General features: G+C 33.9%; 1 protein-coding gene across 1 annotated transcript; it reads right to left on the bottom strand.

The window, feature by feature from the left end:
• Window positions 1–7426: 7426 nt before the first annotated feature.
• On the bottom strand, window positions 7427–17157 carry LOC123555898 (carbohydrate sulfotransferase 15-like). Its single transcript, XM_045346486.2, has 5 exons — window positions 17040–17157; window positions 14057–14160; window positions 11335–11551; window positions 9093–9194; window positions 7427–7823 (listed from the first exon to the last, which is right to left on the bottom strand). The coding sequence occupies exons 1-5, from the start codon at window positions 17131–17133 to the stop codon at window positions 7663–7665; spliced, it is 678 nt and encodes a 225-aa protein (XP_045202421.2). The 5' UTR covers window positions 17134–17157; the 3' UTR covers window positions 7427–7662.
• Window positions 17158–25440: the final 8283 nt, after the last annotated feature.

Raw genomic sequence — 25440 nt, 5'->3', positions numbered from 1 at the left:
AATAAAAAAAATTGTAAGTCCACTAAAAAATCATTACCAGGTAGAGATTGGTCAAAATACACCTCAAAACTGGATGTAGCATGCATGCTGTACTACAGAAAAGTGATCTCGATTTTTTCCTACGACTAGTAATGAAAAAGTTACAATATAAGCTATATATAGTAACAACAAAGGGAAGTAATTCTAAAGAAGGAAACTGCGCATGACACTTCGTCTCATGATGATGTATAATTGTGCCAAGTTATATGAAAATCACTCCATGCATGAAGAAGAAATGCTTCGGACAAAGTCATTCTTGTATCTGACATTTGGCCTCTAATTGTGACCTTGACCTTAGACCTAGGGACTTGGTTCTTGCGCATGACACTCTGCCTCATGGTGATGAACATTTGTACAAAGTTATATCATAATCCCTCTATGCATGAAGACGAAATGCTCCGGAGGTTTTCATTCTTGTATCCTTTGACCTCTGAGTGTGACCTTGACCTTAGACCTAGGGACCTGGTTCTTGGGCATGACACTCTGCCTCATGGTGGTGAACATTTGTGCCAAGTTATATCAAAATTCTTCCATGCATGAAGAAGAAATGCTCCGGACAAGGTTTTTATTCTTGTATATTTTGACCTCTAAGTGTGACCTTGACCTTAGACCTAGGGATCTGGTTCTTGCGCTGACACTCCGCCTCGTGGTGGTGAACATTTGTGCCAAGTTATATCAAAATTTCTCCATGCATTAAGAAAAAATGCTCCGGACAAAGTTTTCATTCTTGTATTCTTTGACCTCTAAGTGTGACCTTAACCTTAGACCTAGACCTGGTTCTTGCGCAGGACACTCCGTCTCATGATGATGAACAATTGTGCCAACTTTCATTAAAATCCCTCCATGTATGAAGAAGATATGCTCCGGACAATGTCATTCTTGAATTTGACCTTTGACCTCTAAGTGTGACCTTTACTTTAGACCTAGGGACCTGGTTCTTGCCCATGACACTCCGTCTCATGATGGTAAACAACTGTGCCAAGTTTTATCAAAATCCCTCCATGCATGTAGAAGATATGCTCCGGACAAAGTCTGTGGACGCCGGCCGCCCGCCCATCCGCCCGCCAGGGGCGTTCCCATAATACGTCCCGTTTTTCAAACGGGCGTATAAAAAAGAAAGAAAATTGATTGTTTGTTTTGGGTTTAGCGCTGTTTTCTGTTACGATAGGCGGTTAACCTTACCAGTGTTCCTGGAGTCTGTATTCTCAACAAGTAACTTCCAACTTCACCACATAAAATTGGAGGTGGAGGACGAATGATTTCGGACAGATACTTTCTACCAAATTGTCACGCCCTACCCAGGGATCGAACAAACGATTCATAGAACTGAGCTAAGCGGGTGGGGTAAAAGAAAGACAGAAAACAGTGGTTGTGATTGAAACTCGCTGTAACTCAACAGCGGTTGAATGCGGTTCAACATGTATAATTCTATGTTGCCATTATCTATATGAGTGACTCAAGAATCGTAACTTTGTACGTAGGACCGGCGGCTCAAACTTGCTAGTCCTGTTTTCGTTTTTACGAGATACTAGGATTTGTACGAGTACATGTATATGTGTAAGATTTCTTTTGTTTTAATAAGCGTCTGAGATGTCAACATTCAGCAGTTCACTCGTCGGAATTTTATAAAGCTACGCTTACGCGTTTATGTAACTTTGGGATAGTATTCAAAGCGAAACCTCTTATATCATGATTGTCATGGAACTCATATCTCAAATAGTGCCCTTTGCTATAAAATTTCAAAATAATAAAAAAATTAACTCTGACTAGTAAAACAAAATCCCACCCTCAAAATATGCGAACATTTGCATGGAGCGAATAATTAACAGGATAAGCCCATGGAAACTAATCGTACTGCCATATGTTATTAGGCTGGAGAAGTAAGAAACGAAATAGTAAAAATGTATGACATTGAGATGTGCGTGCGTGCGTGCTTATGGAGGATTAGGGATAATATCAAGAAAAACATGAAATAATCAAGCTTTACTCCCTTGATGGGCAAACTTAAAAATATATAGAGCTGTTGTATAATACTGGTCTATGATATTTTACAATAATGATGCTTTATTTTTTGTTTCAAATGTGAAATCTCCAAACAATCTACACAATTGCATATGTATGAATTCTTCATTTTAGCAGAGTATTATAACGGAAAACTTGTTAATTGGTACTTTGAATAAGAAAAAGATGTAAAAATAATCATTATTAAATAGAAAATATATTTAAAGCAATTTTCAAAAATGGCCGAATTATGATGTCTCGAACGAATCTGCAGACGTCAGTTTACGGTACACAATTTACACATGGGGGGTGGGGGAAATAAAATCACATGTACCGAAAAACCTAAGTCGGTGACCCCCAAATTTTATTTGTCATTTGGACTCGGTATACATTTTAAACACCGTGTATTAAAAAAATCAAAAATTTAATTCATGAATTTTTTAATATACTGATTTAAAGCCGAAAAATGCTGCGAAACTGAACGTCAATATTTAGTCAAAAACGGCGATTTTCTTTCCATTTGTCAAATATTTGTCGGCGTAAAACAATGATTTTTATATCAACATAAAGGAAAAAATAATAATCGTCGAATAGTGTATAATTCAAGAGAATTTGTTGGCTGGTGCCGTTGCAGTACCCGTAACAGTTGCCAAGGATACGCGGCCACGTCAATTTCAAAAACGGGCTTCGGTGGTCAACTTTGACGTCTCGTGTTCGAAAACTGGTTGGCTCTATTGGTATAAAATAAACTGCACCTTGTTTGAAATATGGTCAACTTTACACATGTCAAGACGATACTCGAAAGTTCGCAAAGTGTCGCGTTCTACTTTAATTAAATACGCAAACACAAGTAACGTTATGTAATTGTCCAATACAGTTTGCTGTCTTACCGTATAATCCAAGAAAAATGCACAGTAACGTAAACTGTGAATCTTCAAGCAGCTGGTAAATGAGCCAATCATAGACACAACTCTACTGTGGAAATCTGCTGCACTGGCAATTTTTTTGTTAAAATAGATATAGTCCGAATACAGTCTGAAAGAATATTTCTCAAATGAAAAACATGTAAACGAAAAATGGCGACCTATTGTATGTTACTTCTGCACTGTAGAACTTATATCAATTGAAAGTGATGTCCCTACACTGGGGCTGATGCCTTGTTTTTTTGTTTTTTTTGTTGTTTTTTTTTTTTGTTTGTTTTGTTTTGTTTTGTTAGATCTATAAAAAATCATTTTCATCACACTTAGCATCCAAGATCATTCTAGTACATACATGTATATTACTTTAAGATAATTATGATGATATGCACGAACATTTATTTCATATAATAAATGAGAAATGCCTTTGATTTGTATATCAAAATATTTCTATGTTGCACTTACAGCAAACTTATAATGGATGTTTCACAATAAACCTTCTCCGGTCATATATATGTATTTCCGTGAAAATTATTCCTTGCGTATTTTTCACTAACAGACAAAGTGAAATGTGTCCGTTGTTTGGTGGCACAGTCAACTGTAACTATTTCAAATGCCGATTCAATTATTTTTAGCTAAACTGTGAGCTCAGGGTGAGCTATTGTGATCGCTCTCCGTCTGGCGTCCGTCCGTAGTACGTCCGTCCGTCGTCTTTCCATCCACATTTTCCTTTAAACAACATCTCCTCCTAAACCACCAGCCAATTTTGATGAAACATCACGGGGATGTTCCTTGGATGGTCTTCTTTAAATATTGTTAAAAGATTGAATTCCATACAGAACTCTGGTTGTCATGGCAACCGAAAGGAAAAACTTTAAAAATCATCTCGTCCAAAATCACAGGTCATAGGGCTTTTATATCTGGCATGTAGCATCATCTAGTGGTCCTCTACCAAGATTGTTCAAATTATTCTCCTAGGGTCAAATATGGCCCCTCTTTGGGTGTCACATGGTTAACAAATATTTAAATAGGGGAACTTTGAAAAACCACAGGGCCTAGGGCTTTGATACTTGGTATGTAACATCATCCAGTGGTCCTCTACCAAGGGGTCCCAAATTTTACATAGACTTATATAGGAAAAAACTAGGCCTAGGCCTTTGATATTTGGTATGCAGCATTGCCTAGTGGTTTTCTAACAAGATTGTTCAAATTATGTTCCTGGGGCAAAAAGAGACCCCGCCCTGGTCACTTGTTATATGAGTTATATAGTGAAAAATACTTCAAACTTTTCTGGTCTTAATTCCTAGTCTGTTAAAAATAATTACCTGATGACCCAAAGTAAGTAGGGATCACTTGACTTTGACCTTGACATACTGACGTATATTTTTGTTTTTTTTTAGATACAGTCTTGAAATTTGGATGACATACAGTTTTGCCCAGCGATCTTAAAACTGACTTTCAGTGACCTTGAACGTGACCAACTGATCTACTTCTTTAATATTTTAGCATCAGTTTGACATTTGAAACATGTAGCTGATATTACTCAAGTGAGCGATCCAGGGTCATCAAGATCCATCAAGATATATACTTCTTTTGTACACAAACCATAGTCAATTTTGCTTACAATTGTATATCTAGATCATTTTAAAATGGACTGTTCGTCTTTGATAAATTCAAAAATTGTTATAGTAAAGAAATACATACTTAGTTTTGTTTCTTTGAAACAGATTCAAATGTATAACACCAGTTTGTTTAGTGAATTTCAAACTTTCTCGGAAAGACCTCTAACTCTACCCTACAAGAATTCCGATGACTCAGTCTAGAAAAGTGTACTATTTCAATTTAAATTGCTCGAATTGTTTTGCCTGAAATGACTTTAATGCAGAAATTTGTCTCACTGAATTCCAAAATTTATCTGCAGGGCCCACGATCTCCCAACGAAACATATGCCAAGTTTTCCGTGTACCTGCACCAGGGCCAGAAGATATATACAAAACCTAAAATTTTAATCTGCAACCACCGTTCCCCCAGTATGTTGAGCCCTTAGTACACTGGATTCACAAGCAAAAGGACATTGGTTCAAACCAGTGGGATACCAGTGGAGACTGGACTGTCAAAATCATGTTTCTTTTTTTTGTTCATTAGTAGATTCTCATTATTGTTCGACAACAATTACCTTCATAAATTTCAAAAATGCTTCCTTAGTAAAGATAACTTGATAACGTATGACTAAATCTGAAATAAGGAATGTTGTTCGACAGAAATTAAACAAACTGTCGCTACAGTTTCTGTAAACAGTATGATTTAGAACAGATCGTACATATAGTTGTATCCTTATATTATACATGCAGTGACTATACTATGAATTAAACAGTACTGGGACTCTATCTATAGTCAGTCTTTTAGAGCAAATGCATTATATTCATATTTCGTCTCCGAGCTAAAGTGGTTGTTATACACCCAGTTTCAACTATATAGAACTAAAGATGTGTCCGAGGAAAAGAATTCCAATGTTTAAAACGCTTGAACTGAAAATTGTAATTAAAGGTAACAGATTGTATTAGCTGCCATTCTTTGACCATATATCGCACTTCTACTGCCAAACATCATTGGTTTGCGTTCAAATGACTAAGACATTGTATAAATTAGACATTTGTTTCTAACTTATTTAACGTCATCCAAGGTTAGGCATTGTTGACTGGTCTCAATTCCATGTTATAATTTAGTATAACAGTGCATAAAATATGATAAGCACTTTTATATTGCATCAGAAATAATCTGGTTTTAACATTTATTATTTCTCACTGTTACTTTAACGCTCTTAAAAATAGAAGTGGTTTGCAATTTATTTCGAAATATTAATTTAGTGGTATATTGATGTGTTTGCGTCGTCGTCTAAGATGGGCGGCCCCGGAGAAGAAAAAAAAAGAAAGTGCTGAACAAAGAGTAGATAGGTTAAAAAGGTTTCCCATTTAGTGGCGCAAATATACAAACTATTTTAAACGTTATAAAAGTTACTTTAATGTGATTTTTCACCGTAATTCACAATTGAAATTACTCCAGGCACAATTATCTATAACTTTGAAACAATTTCAGACGATTTTAATGAAGTACACGTATAAAGATGTAATCAACTACTAATCAAAAAAGCGGATTTCAGCTTCAGGGAAGGAAAGGATATTTGCAATAAGTTAGTTTCTTTCAATCTGATATAATAAAAATGTGATTTTTCAAAAATCCTTGAACATAAGAATTAGAATAACAATTTAAAGGTCCAATACTAAGGAAAGTGAACATTTTGATTTCTTTTAAAAAGCACAGAAACTATTTCATTTTATTGGAAAATGAAAGTTGGTATGTAGAAATTCGAAATAAATCGCAGTATATGTACAATTATTTTTCTATGAAGTATGAAGAAAGTTAAAAAGACCTGGGGGGTCATTCTGTCGATTCATTGAAATTTCAACATAATACACATACATTTCTTTGAGTTCCAAAGACCTTCTGTAAATTTTGACCTGCCAATCTTCATTATTTAGTGTCTTGCAGAAGTCTATGCACTGGCTGTGAAAAAAATTGCCAACTCACTTTCCCTTAGTAATGGACCTTTAAGAGGAGATTTTGCTTTTTGTTTGGAAACTTTCCTATTTTTTGATATGGAGTCACCCAAGAACATTGATGTGAATTTAACAACAATTGCACGTGCAAATAATTCTTTTAACATTCAACAGAGCATGAAATTGATCAATAATAATTTTCGTAATTCTAATCGTTATCACGAATACGTTGATACATGTTAAAACACATCAGAAACTATCCAGACTATCTAAAGTTGACAAGTATGTTTAGTATTCTTCAATGGTTGAAAAATGGCAAATGTGCCCCCCGTCCGCCGTTGGAACCATGACTTTCTGATCCCGTCGACGCTTTTAATGTAAAGGAAGCTCTAAGATTGCAGGTAATTACATTTTTATCTTTAAATCTTTTTTAGTTTTGGTTCGGGTACAGTAAAATAAAATGACTATATTTGTATTCGTTGACACAATAAAATATTGTTTTTCACGAAGTGGCGCCTATACCTTCAATAACACTAAGTGACAAACTTGAAATTTGAAGAAGATGAATGAATTTGTACACTGATGTATTCAAATAGTTAAACAGTTTTCTATCGAGGGATAAATGATGAATGAAAGACATATTTCAAAGCACATTTAAAGTGATGAAGTAATTGGAGCGTTTGTAAAGAATAATCAATTAACAAATTAATATAAATAATTTAATCAGATTTCATTTTCCATTTTTGTGAAAACAAGTAAGTTTTTAATGTAAATTTTTCATATTCATGTGTAACATGGGTAACACGTAACATTGCAGAAACATGATTTTGCTAACATATGTGTTTAAATGAGAAAAGCGTTCTACTTTATTAATTCGAAATTTTCGTACAGGTATACGTCAGTAAATTGAAGTCTTAAAAAATAAATGATAAGAGTAATTAATAAATGGCTAAATTTTGAAATCATCTGATTCTCTAAAACGAATATTGAAAACCAGATCACTATTGATGTATTTTAAATATATAATGTAGCTACGCTATATTGTCATGAAAAATACTCCTGTCCACTGAGGTTCAATTTCATTCCATTAAGTATTATTGAAGTCTTTAAGTAAAGAAGTAAGAAAATCTCAGACAAATATTTCACAATTACCTTGATATTGGATTTCTCACTATAATGATAATTTTTGCGTGTGGATTCAAGTTATAAATCACATTTGCGTTTGTAAAAGGGGGTGTCGTCATATTATTGCTTTTCTCTGCTCGTAGCAAATAGCTGTTGTCAAAAAAACTGGAAGTGCTACAATCACCTGAAATATAAGAATGTGTATGTTTGCTACGTCTTAATACAGGTGGTTATATTGTAACTACACATACCAATTTATATGCATGATAAATGTGACTATTCATATGCAAGACAAGTGTCTATCATCGTATTAGCATCATTTACAGTAAAACATCCCATGGCAAATGTTGAAATCACCATGAACACGAACGAACGTTTCAACGTGCAGTGTCATAGAATTTCTTATTTTTATAAAGTTCCCAAAACTCATCTCGTCGGTGCTCGGCGATAGATCTTCGAGTGTCGTCATGTATTGAAGGACATATTTTGGCCAGCTATTGCTGATGTATATAATGTAACTGGCTGCTGTTTTTCCTAGCATGAATATAGAATAAGAAACAAACACTTTTTTGAACGACATAATTGTGTGAAACAAGAATAAAATCATTTTGGGTCACTCTTGACGTTTGTCTGACTCAAGTAGTTGTTCTCATGTGATGTAACGTACTAAAAAGTAAAACCATGTGTTCGTTCATTGTCATTTCCTTGTAAACAAATTAGTATTCCAGCTATTATAATTTGTACAACCTTCAATTTGCAAGACAATATTAATGTATGTGAAGGTTTCATGATTTATACATATATTTTGTCAGTTGCATACCAGCACAGCCGTGGTGATTTTAATGCCAATATAATGCCGTTTAAATATTAATCATTAGTATTTTTAACCAATAACGTAAAGTCTAGAAACGAAGACGAAGGTCCAACAATAACATAAAAATAACTGACACAGACACACACAACAGGGCACCGACATGGAAATATATAAGTTGCAAAAACACAACAGGGGAGTTTAAACAAGTTAACTTGCGCATAACTTCAACTTTAAACCTCCACAATATTCCTGTATTATATGAGACAGTATGAAAATTACTCCCCCTTACACATAAAAGAAACCATAGGTACACATTTTAAAAACACATATATGCACGCGTAAAAATATACTTGTATAAATCAAAACTGGTTGAACCGTAAACGTATTTACTTGATAACTTTACAGAAGCTAAACTGTGAAACAAATTTAGGATCAAAGAAAACACTATCAAGGTCACGATAAAGCAAGTCAAATCTTACACTTGAGCACTTCACAGCATATCATTGATTCTTATAAATATTTGAACAACGTGGTCTCGTAAGTTTTGCTTCAGAAAAAAAGTTTGGATAGGTTATTTAATAAACAGTTTAATTTCAACCAAACGTCAGTATAAATACGGAAAATAAGTTTAAAATATACCAAATATAGCGTTATGGTAGCCATTTGTCTCTATTCTTGATATATCTCTCTTCACAGCCCTGTCGTAATATGCCAGGTAGTCTGAAAGATTTCTACTTTTACCTGAAATGAACAAATACCCTTAAAAATAATAATTATTATACAATTGCATCGTTCTCTGATATATTTGGAGTGAGAATTATAGCATTTAAATATAAAGAAGTTGAGAAGTTGTATATTTTATAGTCAGCAATTATTTTTCAAAATAAAATTAAAGAATTGTATGATAAAGAGCAATTACATATGCTTGCAGTGAGATATTTACCAAATAGTATTTAGTATATAGGACTTACTACAATGTCCGTAAACTGCATATTGACTGAAATGTTGCCCTATTTTTATATTATATCGAATTAAGATAAATTACATCAGATTAATATATATAAAACAACATCAAAACAGTGTTGTATTAAAAGGCCCTTCCGTACTAGTTTCTCTTTGGTCCAGATACAAAGCAAACGTTTTAAAGAAATATTATTCCAAAGTGTCATATTTTGAAATAACCTTTGTGATTGCAAGTCTACATTAATAGTCGTAGTATTATTATTATGTATTATTCATAAACATATGAGTTACTTAAATATATGCATGACGATTTCTTGATTAAAATCAATATTTAATGATAAAATAGTACTCAGTCATAAAAGAAAGCGTGCATGTCTCTTTCTCGTGTAACTTTGTAACAAGTCGACCGATGTTTGTCAAATTTTCAGCACAGATACCATTAAAGTTAACTCAGTTGAGGTCATTTTGCTATTTTCACTGTCCTATGATCTGACGTACTCTAGAATGCAATATTTTGCACGTTGACACCATGCATCAGTCTTTTCTTGTGATTTCAATGTCGAACGGGTATCTAACAAGAAACCATGTATTCTAAATTTTATCACAAATACCGAGGCCACAAGAGACTGCAAGCGCTAGTACCGTTAGAGAGTAAGCCTCTAGATGTGCCGTTCATAACGTTGCACGCAAGTAAAGTGTCATAGGAATACAATTTCATGTCTCAATGTTCAAATTCGACACACTGGAGATTTTTCTCACAGGCCCAGGTCAGGTAGACCGAGGGGAAACTACAGCTAGGCAAGACCGTTATCTTACCCTTACGCATTTACGCCAACGTTCCAAAACGGCGACGTGTACGGCACGGTACGCAAGAAGTATTGAAACGTTTGCAAACCGACATAGTTTCGGCTGTTTGTTGAAGTATCCTAACCGGACGTAATCGTATGTTAAATCTGCGTTGTTCGAGGCGTTATTTTTGCTTCAAATTTAGTTTTACAGACAGTAGGACTCGTGCTTATCGTAGAAAGGGAAATTTTTGCTGAAAATCGTTTAATAACAGGAGGATCATGTTCTCAGCCATGTTGTTTTCAGGTGGCTTTAGTTTTAGAGATGGTAGGATTCGTGTTCATCGTTGAAAGGGGAAATCTTTGCTAATAACCATTTAGATTGCGGAAGGATCATGTTCTATGCTGAAATTATAGATGGAAGAAAAACTAACCATGTTGATTTGAATTGTTCAGCGTTATGTGAATGAGGTACTGCGTTTAGCTGCAGTTTCATTTCTTCGGCAACCGTGCAATTTTGTGCATGATTACGCCAGAGCATGTATAGCTGCTCATAAATACGATTTCTTGCAGGACAAAAAGTTCATGTTTTGTCAAGGCCCTCATATTTCCCAGATCTTGATCCCACAGAGCATTTTTGGGATCTTTTTTCGAGGAAAGTGAGAAAAAAGTCACGTTGTCAACAACCTGCAAGATCTTGAAAAACGCTTCTGTTTGAATAGAATAAGATTTCAAATGACGTTATAAGACGTTATGTCAGGTCAATGCGATTTTGCTTATTGGCGGTTTCATCGAAGAGGTTGTCACACTAGATACGATACTAGATGCTAGTTTTAGTACAAAAGCGCTATGTTAAACTTATCCCATACTTTATCGGTTTGCTTCTTTCAACTCTGCGAGTTTCAAAATGGATCTCTACCTTCTAAATCACTGATAAAATTCCTGTTTTACTACAAAACACATAAAAACATTTATCCCATTACATGGGCTATAAATTAACCTTAATTTGATAATAAATATGCGTATGTGTAAACTATGGATTTCGTACAAGGCTGTCTTAATTATACGGACACTTAAGTTTTTGTCTGAAAATATTTTGATGATGGTGAGCATATTACATCTTAAAGCATTACCTTCAGCAAATCGTTTTCTTGCTATCCAGTGAGGCTCTTTTCGACATTTTTCTGAAATTAGAGGATGCATGACCAGTCTTCTGTGTAAATCTGTAGTTCCACATTTAGAAGCACCTACGAGATAGAAATAAGGAAGACATCGAATGCGCATGCTAGAGTTTGAATCAGCTTCTCGCCAACAAGGATTTTTGAAATTCTGTAGAAACGGCAGGTGTCCCTGTAAGGAAATAAACATATCTAAATCTGAAGTCTAAATGCTAAGACATGCAAAGACCTACAAAGACTTACAAAGACACGCAAAAAGAAGTGTCTGTAAAAAAAAATAATTCTTAAAGATTAGTGAATCATGATATTAGAAAGATAGCGATGTGAATACATGTCGTGGGCTGAGCGCGAAACTATTGTAACTGTATATAAATAAAGAACAAGATACAATAGTTTCGCGCTCAGCCCTCGATGTGTGTTTTCGCTTACATGTATACGGCTCACTTGTGGGAAATAAAAGTGTTGCACTTAATCATATATTTATCATATCAGAGAGGTAGTCATTTCACTTATACGTGTACATGCTTCGCTTTAGTGTTCTTAATCTAAATCATAAATTTTACGAATAATAATATGGAGAATATCCCTGTAGTTGTAGCTAATTAAGTGCGTGTAAGCGTATGGCTCTTAATTTGAATGGTATAGGATATGTAAACTGAATGAATAACTCGAATTTTGCATTAAAACATATGTTTATCACAGTCTTGTCAAATATGTCGATTACGTTTGCATAATTTTAAAAACAATCCGATTTTAGAACAAAGCATGTAATTTTTATCTCATCTACACGTCCAGTATATTTTATATTTCTATATTTGAAAACTATCTGGGATCTCAATTGTCCCAATTATAAAATTTCGGACTTATGAATCAAAATGTTCTGAAACAATAGACAATCGATTTCATGAACGAAATTATCACTCTACAGAGGATTAATTTTCTTTAATACATATTAATAGAAAGGAGAGAATCAATCAAACATCAGTTAAAGACAGAAAAGATTAGTGGTGGAGCAGATGTGGCGCCGTTACAGCTTGCCAATGTAGTGTAAGGAAGTAATCATCATATTCAGTTTGATATTAAGATAGCTTATATTAATTGTTTTTGTAATAGTGGGCTGTATTTGAAGCTCGGTTGTTAGAGTGAAGACCATAACACAATATATCAACCCAATAAACTCGCATCATTCACCATTTTTGGACTTGTGTATCAATTGTACAACTAAGATTGATAGATGTAAATCACTTCCTTTAATCATTTGCAATTTTTAGTTAAACATTAAACAATCAAACACAATTTACATTTATTTACGATAATTTGAGCAGAGAACGTCTAGACAACATCTAGGCTGTTCTAGTCTTCCGAAATTAAGCATTTGTTATAAATTTTTTTCATCCCTTGTGAAAATTGCACTGTATTTTATTCATTTTATACAACCTCAGATCTTCCTGGAGATGATGTGCGAATACACTCTGCGAGTTTACAAGTCCAAATTCACTAAGGTGACTTATATAGAATTTCAAACAGTAATTCAACTTTTATGTTTTCATTAACTGGTATGGTACATTCATATTATCACCGTTTCACGAATGACTAAATTATTTTAAGGTTATAAAATAAAACGATGACTTCATCAAGTTATAATGGCTGATTATCTAAATATTACATATAATAGCCGCTGTGTTGCTAAAAATGTATGATTTTAGCGCACGTTTAGTTCTCTTTCATAAGTAAAACTAACCTAATCAAACAAAGATAGCCATTATTTTGCTAGATGCAGTATATGCTTTGAAAGAATCTCTTAACAACTGCATTACATCTAGAACCTTACTTTAGCATCTATTTTAGTAGTTACTGTGTGTTTCGGTGTATGAGAATGGAGCATCTTGTACTGATATTATCCACGTGTAAATTTCCAAACCAACATCATATTAAGGATAATGATGCCTGATTATGTCCATAAAGGGAACATGTTTTGTTTAAACTTTCAATGGACCCTATATCAAAACACAAGATATTATTTTATAAAATCGTATGTCGAAAGTATCATTTGATTTTCTTCCAACTATTACTACGTACTGTATATAGATACACATGCGTTTAATGTAACATGAATCACTTGGACATATTTCGTAGCACTTGCACCAGTGAAACTACTGAAAACAAATGTTTTGGACGTTATTTTGTAAGGAAATGCATACTTTGCTCAACATAAAAGATACTTCTTTAGTGTGGTAATAAATGTGTACCTGACTTGTTCCCAAGACATTCTCAGAAATAAAAGTATTACAAACATTTCAAATTGAAAGTAGCACTTTTTTAAAAACGTGTTGCCATATTGCAAACAATATAAAAATAATAAACAGTAATTGAAATTTTTGGGTGGATAGTCCCAAACATTAAGTAGACTACAACCCAGCGGACCCAATGCATCGGTTTCTGAATTATACAATTATGTTGTTTTGATTTTTTTCACAAAAAGTATTAATATTCTTTTGGCCATTTAAAACTAAGAAATGCAGAACTGACTTGTGTTTTAAAATGCAGGCTGGCTACGAAAAATGCCAAAGACGTTTCAAGTGAACACATCATTGAACTTCAATTTGACATCCGACGGCCTCAAAGTTTTTCTATAGGAAAGATGGCATTCAAACAGAAATAAACTATGATCACCAACCGTTTCTTCAGGAGTGGTATCCAACCGTTGGTAAGTTTTTGTGAAATTCCAATTCCAGTTGTTCAGCTTTTCACTCATAGGCGGAAAGTCTTTTTGCTGAAAGTCTGATAAAAGGAAAATAAGAAATGGTAACTTCCAATATACTCGTAAAAAGAACTTATGACTTTTCTACTCTTTATACTGATATACAGAAAAACCGGTAGCATCAACTTAGAAAACATTTGCAAGGGAAAATGTTAATTGTCTGGCATGTAATGAAACTAGAGCATTTTTTCCAAATACGAATTATGGAGTTGTAGTCAGGTTTGTGAAGCGCTAAGGTTTCAGCTGTTAGATAACACATTTATTAAATTTTGCAATAAAACTTAGTAATCAAAAATTTAAAAAATGGTATCCCGATGGGATAACTGTGTCCCACTCATTGCTGATTTGTTCTTGTATAGTTATGAACTAGATTTCATGCTCAATTTGTCCACTGAAAAACAATTTTACAATATTGAATGTTTTAATGGAACCTCTAGGAATCTTGATGATATTTTTAATTTGAACAACCTATATTTTTCAGAAATAGTGGAACACATTTATCCAAAAGAGTAACAACTTAACAAGGCTAACGTTTCAGATTTAGAAGCTTTACTTTTTTAAACATTTGTGAATAGCAATTTATAAACAAAAATACTTCTTCCAATCAATTGAATTTAGAGATTCATCAATTGACAGAAAACGCAAGGTGAGTGATCACAGCTAAAAAATAAATAAACATACATATTTCTTCATCATTTATATTATTCAGGTTAACGTTTGCTTTGAAGTAACAAAACATTTTCGATAAATATTTACATGTATGTAACTATGCATGTTAATCAAAATTAAGAACAGACTTGCTCTCGTATTTCTTTAGAAATTGCAACTTTGTTTGTAAGAGAACAATACAATAAACTATCCAATATAATTTGCAGTTGTATTTAATCAATATTTATTCAATGTTATAGGAAGGTCCTTCAGTAGAATTTACCATAGGCTAAATGCCAAAACAAATGTGTGTGAAAACCAAATAACTATTTTGATTTATTGCTGACATGTGAACATGTGTTTTTGTCTTTCCAACTGTTACAGTGTGACGTTTGCACACATTAAATTTGATATGTAAATCACTAGTGTTTAGTGTAACATCTTAAGCCTTCCTCATTAATAATGCTCGCCAGTATTATATCATATTATGTGAATATGTTTCGGCGTGTTGTCCGGGATAGCTTTGGAAATGTGACACCGTGGTTTGTGTTTCTTTTCTCTGATATCTAACTGTTAACTTTTATATACTATCTATAAAGACTTTTTTTGAAGGATCGAAGGAAGCGAAACAACAGCATTGGCCATTTTAGTGTACAGTTAGATATTTGGACAGAGTAAAAATATCAATTATTCCAAAACACTGTCCAAACTGACAAAAGTCTATATATAAACAAACCGATACAGAAGTACAAAGTCATATCCATGGATTTAAAGAACACAAGAAACCGAACAAAGGCAAAATAACTGAAGCCACTTCCAAACTTATTCAGCGTAAATACTTTAAAATAGAATGCATAACAGAATGTTTAAATACTTTTTTTTTAAATATATCTTCTTATGGTACGGCCAAATTAAGCGGTTTGTGGTCAGGCCTGGGTGGAATTACAATTATAATTGAATTAATTGTAATTAATTACAGTTTTTTCAATTAACTGAAAATAGTTAATAATTGAGACAAAAATTAATTATTTTAATTGTAATTAATTAATTAAAATTCAAACAAATGCAAAATAATTGTCAATTAAATTCAATTACTCTTCAATTACATATATAGCAAACTGTCACAAACATTTAGCAATTCAATATTGGCAAAAATACAGGTTATTGTGCAGTAGCTGGTATCACCTGGGGGTATAAATTTCATACTTGCTGGTCATCTAAAGGGGTGTTGATGTAATCTGGATATGAACCCGAAACTGTTGATAGACCATTGATGAATATTAAGCCATTTAATTACAATAACTGGTGGTATAATTAGCCTGAAGGAAGAGAATTTAATGCTATCAGTTGTATAGAGTGGGTAAGTAAGAAGTGTTCACAAGCTCTGTGTTCAATGTAGGATATAAAACTGACAGAGTAGGGCACTAACAGACAGTAACTTTAAAGCATTAATGTTTTTTCAAATGCAATAGGGACTTATAGACAAGTACTGCATCATAAATCTGTGAATGATGTTCACTGACAGACAGTAAACTTTGAGGTGTTCATGTTTTTGAAATTCAATAAGCACTTATAAATCTGCATCATTAACATGTCTTTGATAGTAACATCATGATTCTATTTGTGAATATATTGCCAAATAATTAAATATAATTAATTATTTTCCTTAAAATAATTGTAATTAATTAATTACTTCTGATAAAAACAAGTAATTATAATTGTAATTTAATCGAAGCATTTCTATTTTAATTGCAATTAATTAATTACTTTTGAAAATAATTAAACCCAGGTCTGTTTGTGGTTTGGAGTTTCATCATTCAAGAATATCACTAACAGTAATAGATAAGCCCAGCATACCAGTACTGATAAAAACAAGTTTGGTTAAGTATCTAATCTGATTTTTGAAACTTCAGACAGTGTTCTTAATTAACTGATTAATAAGTTTTAATCTAACGGCGTTATTTAAAATCATCGACCTTACACACTAAGCTAATGTTGTCTGAACTCCTCGAGATTTGACATGCTAGTACATCCTATCATTAACGAACATATACCTGTATCGCAAAAAAAAATGCAGTATATTATCGGTTTGGTATATAAGATTATTTCTGTATATATTTCTGTACATATATTTCGACTTTTCTAATCACTAAATGAAAAAATCAAGTGTTTGTTAATTATATTTATAAACTGTTTTACTTATTTTTATTTCTGAGAAAACATTGTTTAATCATAAACAAATGCAACCTACCGTCTTCAGAAATCCATGTCATCTTCGCAGTGAAACAAAAAATAATATATATTGCGAGAATAATTATTAAGCTAATTTTTGCCCAATTTTCCATCAGCAACAAAGGAAACAACTGGTTTGCAATAACATGCTGGACCTGTCGCTGTTTATAGAATATCGCATTAATATTACATTACACTACTGATTATATCGCCATCTGCACGATTAAGTATGGGTTTAACGCTAAATCGAGACAAATATCTTTATAACTATGCAAATCCAATATAAATTCTTCTTGATTCCAGTTGAATCCTATGTTATCGCACTGGAATGATAGACTCCCGCAAGGGCAGGACAGTTTTGCAAAACCCGGAATACAAGTGGGAAATCCGTCTAGTTTAAGAGGATCCAGATCTATGTAGCGGAATTACCGGTACCTTTACGGAATAATCTGAAAATGAATACCAAAACAGAGATTTTGATTAAGAAGCCAGAATATGTGAAGTCTAAATTTTCCATTTTTGAGCGTTGCATTTTGCAAAGTCGGGTTATGCTGGCTCCATATATTTGATAACAATAGCCATGGTGCTTTGTATATTGAAAAATTTACAGTAAAATTAAAAACCTTTTTGTCGTGAACTTTAGAATTTTAATTTCAAATATTTAAGGAAACGTTTAAACATCTAGCTGAATAGAATTAACTTTACTGAGAAATTAAGTGTAGTCTTTATTTTGCGTCAAGTCTTCCATATCTGTTGACAATAAGTTTCTTTCTATCATTTTTCATGATAAAACAATTAATTTATTCTGTACATGTTCTATAGCAAATACTTTAGAGAGGTGAATGTGCTACTTCATTCAAAATACAATTTTAATGCGTCTAGTTATCTCCCATTCTAACCAGTCCCTGTTTCTGTTTTCCGAATGACCTCAAGCAGAACATTCAGAGAGATGTATGTTATTCACATATTTCCAGTTTATTTATACCGTGTTATTTGTAAAGTGATTAGCATGCACCATACATTTCTATCCCTCTATTTGATAGCATGTCCTAGAATTGGGTAGTATTGTTCATGTATGCATAATTAATCGCTGAATGTATAGTAATAGATGATCAAAGATTTATAAATAACTTGCAATTAGCCGCCTCAGAATAGTTGAATTGAAATCTGATTTATAACGGACTTAATTTGGGCTTGACAATTTTAACATCAATGAAACAAGTTATCAAAAATGATATTTCAGAAAAAATCATCAGAATAAAATAATATAGATCTACATTATTATTTTATTATTTTTTATGTATAGCTCTATATGTCACAATTCTGCTTAAATGTTGAACAATTGAAGCCATTGTAAGCGGCACTATTAATAATTAGAAATTTTATTAATTTTGATCCTTTTGAGGTATCCGATCCACAAAGAAAGTAACACTTCGATGCTTGGTGACCCTATAGTTTTTTATTGGTATCATTTGAAACAGCTGTGTCTGCTGAACACGAAATAGTAAATAAGATTACAATAAATAATATCAAAGAATAATTGCAGTCATGTTTTTGACTGCGAAATGATAATGCTTGCATGCCTAGCGGAGAATGTATGTATTTTTCCGAACAATCACCAGGGATAGATATCCGATCTTTCCATACTGAAAAAACAGTGTCTCAAATAGCGTGAAGTATTTTCAGTGGAATGTGTAGGTTTAATATACAGTGGTGCTAATGTACGTCATCCACGGGTGCGCGAAACACTTCCGAGTGCGGCATTTTTAGTCAAAACACCTCGATTTCCTTAGAAAACGTGATTACTTAGTTGACAACGGATAGATTTTGATATAAGATATGGTCCAAGGTATATGTCTCAAAGTCTCAAAATTATTATTGAAGTTTGCATTTTTCAAGAAAGTTTTCGATTGAGTGGACATTCGTTCAAAGCACATTTCGAGGAAACCCCATCCACCATACCATACAATATCGCCTAAAAGGAGTTTATGTCTAACAAATAAAAACCATGCCATGTGTTTTATTATGCCAAACAGAGGTCAGTGCTGATACTTAATGCCCTAAACTTCAATTTGGCATTCCTAGTTCCTTGCTGAATTGATGCACTTCCCGACATCGTCCAAATTCTTCCTGTTGGAATAAATTTACCTTTTATGAACCTATCAATTTAGTACTATGGTACTAGTAATATGGTACTTCAGTAGCAACAACCAGTATTAGTAACGAAAATTTTATGTCAACAGTATGAAGGGCTGGATTATAGTAGATCAATTTACAATGCTAGTGTTATGTTTTTGGCAAAAGCAACTCTACCTTCAAGTAAAATGAAGCCGAACATTTGGGGTCAACATCTTGCAAACAAATGTGTTATATGTGCACAGATGCGCTTATAAGATGCTTGTGTTATATAATTCACAGGATTAAAACACACGTGTGTACTAATCGTGGTAAATAGCTTTAAGCTTAGATTAGTAAAAATGTCATAGTGGAAGTGCTATTTGGGGATATTTCGGTGGAAACTGTCAGATCTGAAGACCCCTAATGTTGTCGTTCTTGAAGATTCAATCACTCATACAAAGTATGAATCTGTATGGAACATCGAAGCTGACTTCTATCTAGACATTTCATATTACAGCGTGACATTAACTTGCCAAACAGTGTGTTGTTATGTTCAAAAGATCTGCTATTATGTCAATGTGTGATGTTAACTTGTCGAAACAGTGTAGTAGCCATGTTATCTTGTCAATGTGTGGTGTTAACTTGTCGAAATAGCATCTTATTCTGTTAAAAAGCTATGTCATCATGTCAAAGTGTGATGATAAATTGTCCAAAGCGTATCTTATTATGTTAACTAACATGTCAAAAGTATAATACGACACTGTTTAGACAGGCCGACACTCTTACATGATTACATGCCTAGTTATAAGACAATATTTGGATATGTTAATATCGTACTTTGACATGATAACATAGTCTTTTAACATAATAAGACACTGTTTTACAAGATAACACAACACTTTGACATGATAGCATAGTCTTTCAACATAATAAGACACTGTTTTACAAGATAACACAACACTTTGACAAGATAACATGGCTTTTTAACATAAAAGCTCGCTCGGTAGACAACACACACGGTACCTTAACAAGATAACATAGCCTGTTTAAACTCAAAATCAAACTCTACAGACAATATGTCAATTAGGCGTGTTATCATGTCAAAGTACCGTGCGATCTTGTCTACTGAGCGTGTCGTTGCGTTAAAATGCTATATTTTCCTGTCAACGTGTAGAGTTAACTTGTCAAAACAGTGTTTTATTATGTTCATACGTTATGTTATTATGTAAACGTGCGATGTTTACTTCTGTCCAAATAGCGTCTTATTATGTTAACTAGTTATGTTATCATTATGTTATCATATAAATGTGTGGTGTAAACTTGTCAAAATATTTTTAAAATGTCAAGGACCCTTTTTTCGACACAGAAGAAATATGTCTGGGCATTAAGTAATTTTACTGTACTAAATGGAAAGCGTTCCGAGATTTATTGATTACTTAATAATGTTTAGATATTTGCATTTGAAAACACACAGAGTTTCTAAGTGGTCTTCAATAGCATCAGAACAATTTTACGTACAATCAGCAGTTACTTTGATTTTCAATTTGACGTACAATCAGCAGTCGCAATTATTTTGACCTTCAATTTGACGTATCGTCAGCAGTCACAATTGTTTTACGTACAATCATCAGTCGCAATTATTTTAATTTTCCTAAACTATCCAGTTGTTGATAAAATTGCAGCATTAAAATATTATAATCTATACCTATAATGTATATTTTACCTACAGCAATGATGAGTGAACACGTATCAATGCGGATTAAATATGAAAGATACAATATTGGAAAATCAGTGACTGCCCAGGGTAGTCGACCTAATCCTATTGTCATGGAACAAACCAAGCAATTACGCATTCAAAAATACAAAAGAGGAAAGAGAGGTGGTCAAAATCACGTGAGAAGGACATGGGATAATAATCAAGGAGTGAATGAAATTAATTTGCAAACTTTACCACAAGAAATACCCGCTGTGATTCAAACAAGACGCTTCTAAAATAGGAACAATGATACACATACTATTGATAATATTACAAAGATAAAATGTGAATCTTTCAACATAACAAAAGGTCAGAAAACCCTTAAAGTATGTTCTATAAACCCAAGATGTGTAAAAAAACAAAACAATACCACTTTGTGATTTTATCCTTGCAAACGATTTCGACGTTATTGCCATCACAGAGACATGGCTTGATCTGACGGAAGAGGGGGAGGACTCTATGATAAGCAGTTTTTAAATCCTACCAGAACTGAACTGTTTTGATATCTGTCTTCTGGCCTGTTTCGTCGGACCCTTAAGGGTGTTTCTCTTGTTGCTCTGTCTTCTGAAAAGGCATTGAGTACATACGTTTTTGGTTCTAAAGGTTTGCTTTTTATATATTTATACACGAGTATTTTTGTGTTTTACATGCCATGCCTTTTTGTTTCCATTACGTGTGTTAGAGATTCACCTGGAGGGGATTACTTTTATTTATACTGTCCCGTGTCTTTGGAACATGGTGGGGGTAAGAGTGAGGTTGGGTGCGCACTATAAACCGGTTTAAGCTCCCCAGTGGTGTTTTTGCCACTGACCGTTCCAAGGCGGTGCCCCACTGTGTTCCTTTTTTTGTTCGTTTTGTCCTCATGTGTTAGCTTTGTGTGTGTGCGCGTGTATGTATGTGTGTGTTTGTGGTGTGCACGTCTGCGTGCTGTAGTTTTCGTTTTGGGGAGGCTGCGTTTTTGGTACGTGACAATCCCTGTTTGATATTTGTCTTTGTTTTTTGATAATATCGTGGAAAATACATGCAGTAGTGAGCTTGTCCCTGACGGGCATCACATGAAGCAAGCCCTCGTCCCGGGAAAATGCGCGGAGGTGGAGTCGCTATTATTTGTAAGGCCAATATAGAATTTAAAAGGCTGACATCTTCCGGTGACGGACACTTCTAAACGTTTGAGCACATTGATTGTAATATTGCTACAAATAAGAACTCCTTGCGTCTTTCAGTATACAGACCACCATCACAAAAGAACGGTTTCAGTACTAATGGCTTCCTTCAGCATGAATGGCCTCTGTTTCTCTCAAAATACACAACCATTGTCAAGCAAATAGTTATTGTTGGTGACTTAAACTTCCATCTTGACATACCTACGGATCGTGACGCTTCCAAATTCAACAGCTGTCTAGAAACATTTGGTATGGAACAACATGTTCGTGGACCAACACATGCTGCAGGACATACTTTAGATGTGCTTATCACAAGAGACACTGAAAATATCGTATCAAATATAGAAGTTACTGACTTAGGACTATCTGATTCTGATGGGAAGATATCACGTGACCATTTCGCTGTGATATTTCATATTCGAGCAAAAAAAAAACCCTGCTCCAATTAGGAAATGTGACCTTTCGAAAGTTGAGATCCATCGACATTGAATCATTCAGAAACGAAATAAAATCTTTGGAGATTCTCGACACAAGTAAGTTAATTTCTGATGTTGACGAGCACGTGGAATCATTAAACAACAGTTTGATATCACTCGTTGACCAGCACGCCCCTTGGCTTAATAAATTGCTGAAACAAACATGAGTGACTCGCGTATTAATTTCTATTCTGAATAGATAGAGTCCTGTGGACGCGATCAGAAAACTTTACTCAAAGTAACAAAAAATGTTCTTGGTAGAGACGAGACGAGGAGGCCATCCTGCCAACATCTTCCTCTACCAAAGAACTGACACAGAATTTTAGTGACTTCTTCATCAATAAAACTTATGGAATGAGAAATAAAATTAGGTCAGAAACAGAATTACAAACAGGTGCGGTTACCACCGATGAAATTCCAAACAGGCAAATAGATACACTTGTTGAATTTATTCCAGTCTCACGGGATGAAGTGAAAAAAAAGTTATTTCAAAATCTGCAAGTGAATCATGTGAGCTAGATCCAATTCCGACATGGCTTTTGAAAGAATGCTTAGAAGAACTGCTACCATCTCTCACTAAAATTATCAATGATTCTTTGGAGAAAGCATATGTACCAAAATCCTTCAAACGTTCGTTGGTCAGACCACTCATCAAAAAGTCAGATCTAGATGCATATGTTCTGAAGAACTTTAGACCTGTCTCTACTTTACGTATCTAAAATACTTGAAAAGGTAGTCGATACTCGTTTGAAAAGCCACAATTGTCTTTGAACAGTCTCCACGAAGAACACCAGTCTGCATACAGAAAATTTCACTCCACTGAGACTGCATTGTTGAAGGTTCAAAATGACATTCTCAACTCCCTTTATTAAAATGATGTAACAATGTTAGTGATGCTTGACCTATCAGCTGCTTTCGATACCATCGACCACAAGACACTATTGCACCGCCTCCATGACCACTTTGGTATCGCAGTGAAACCACTCGAATGGATAACTTTATATCTTAGCGACCGCTACCAAACTGTGACCATAGGTAGTGAATTGTCAAAACCAGTGCAAATGAAATACAGTGTTCCACAGGGGTCTGTTCTCGGTCCAAAATGTCTCACAAGTACGCTAAACCAATTGGTACAATATGCAAGAAACATGGACTAAATCACCATTTTTACGCCGACGATGGGCAGCTTTATTTATGCTTTAAACCAACAAATCCGGTCTCTCAGAAGGATGCTTTACGCTGTGTGAAAACTGTCTCGTGGAGATTGTATCGTGGATGGTCAGCAACATGTTGAAAATCAATGCCGATAAAACTGAAGTCATTGTATTTACCTTTCAAAGAAACGAAAAACATATTGAATCGGTTTCTGTGAAAATTGGAGAATAGAACATTAAAACATCTAAATGTGTAAGGAATCTTGGTGCTTTTCTAGACTCCAAAATGAGCATGGAAAAACATATTAATTCAGTTTGTAGATCAGGATAAGGACAGCTACATTGTACGTCATATAGGCCGTATCAGGACATATCTAAATGCAGATGCCACAAAATCGCTAGTATAATCACTCGTCACTTCACGCCTTGATTATTGCAATGCGCTCTTGTATATTGTTTCGAAGTCCTTGCTGAATAGACTTCAAAATCTTCAGAACACTGCAGCTCGAATCAATACGAGAATATCGCGTTATGATCACATTACACTGGTCTTAAAAAACTGTATTGGATACCAGTTACTCACAGAGTTGACTTAAAGATTCCAGTTCACACATACAAAGCATTGCATGACCAATCACCGATCTATGTTAAAGACTTGCTAGAACTCTATCAGCCAGCAAGAATTTGAGATCCAAGAACAACTCAAAACAACTACTTGTTCCAAAAAGCAAAACTGTGAGGTACGGCGATCGTAGTTTTTCGTCAGCTGCGCCGAATACTTTTCTGGCTATCATTAGAGATGCTAAAAGTTTGGATGCTTTCAAAAGATCATTAAAAGCACACTTTTTCTTCAAGGTCTATTGAAACAACTTTGTACTGGAAAACAAGCTGCTGTACGACTGTGCAGTAGAAGTTATTTACTGTTGTTTATTGTTCTTTGAAATATCTAGTATAATTAATATGTAGAGTCAAACCTGATACTAGCTAACAACCTTTTAATGTTGAACTATTATTTAAATATATGTTTGTGTTGTATTGTGTGTCCATTATCATTCTGTGATGTAGTCTGTACAGCGCTTTTGAACGACGTTTATTTTATGGATGAAAAGAGCGCTATAAAAGTCTGGTAAATAATAATAATAATAATAATATATTTGATACTTTTGTTGGTTTTTATACGTTCAAGCCCTTCAGTGAAACCGGCGTTGTGAAAGTTGTTCACAAGTTCCAATATTAATATATATTCTGCTAATTACAACTAGGAAATAACATATTGTTTCGACCGGGAAATACGGATTGCAATAACATTTACACTTAATATCATATTCATTGCTGTAATGCTGTACGTGTATTGCAGAAACAATTTGAATAATTTGCCAAGGTACAATGTGTAAATACACAAGTTTAATAAAGGTTTCCAGAATTCTACATGGAGTGGAATCTAAGTTTGTTGTATTGATTTGTAAAAGTACAAATCTAACTACCTCTTATTAACATGTAACAATTGTTATCATATAATAATAAATGATTGGAAATAAATCAGTTATATATGTACCTACTTAGTTCAAACAGCAACGATATATGTCGTTTGGACTTCTAAATACACATGACGCATTGAACTGTGAAGCCTCGTGAGTAGACCTAACTTTATGAATTTATGAATATTTTAAAATTTCTATTTAAAACTACACATATCGTATAGGCTCCTGAATAGAACCGATATACTTAAACTAAAACAAAACAACACACTTCA

This window comes from Mercenaria mercenaria, chromosome 7 (genome assembly GCF_021730395.1).
Source record: "Mercenaria mercenaria strain notata chromosome 7, MADL_Memer_1, whole genome shotgun sequence".
In the NCBI taxonomy this organism is placed as follows: domain Eukaryota; kingdom Metazoa; phylum Mollusca; class Bivalvia; order Venerida; family Veneridae; genus Mercenaria; species Mercenaria mercenaria.
Note: the sequence above shows the minus strand (reverse complement) of the source record. Positions and strands in the feature narration are given on the sequence as shown.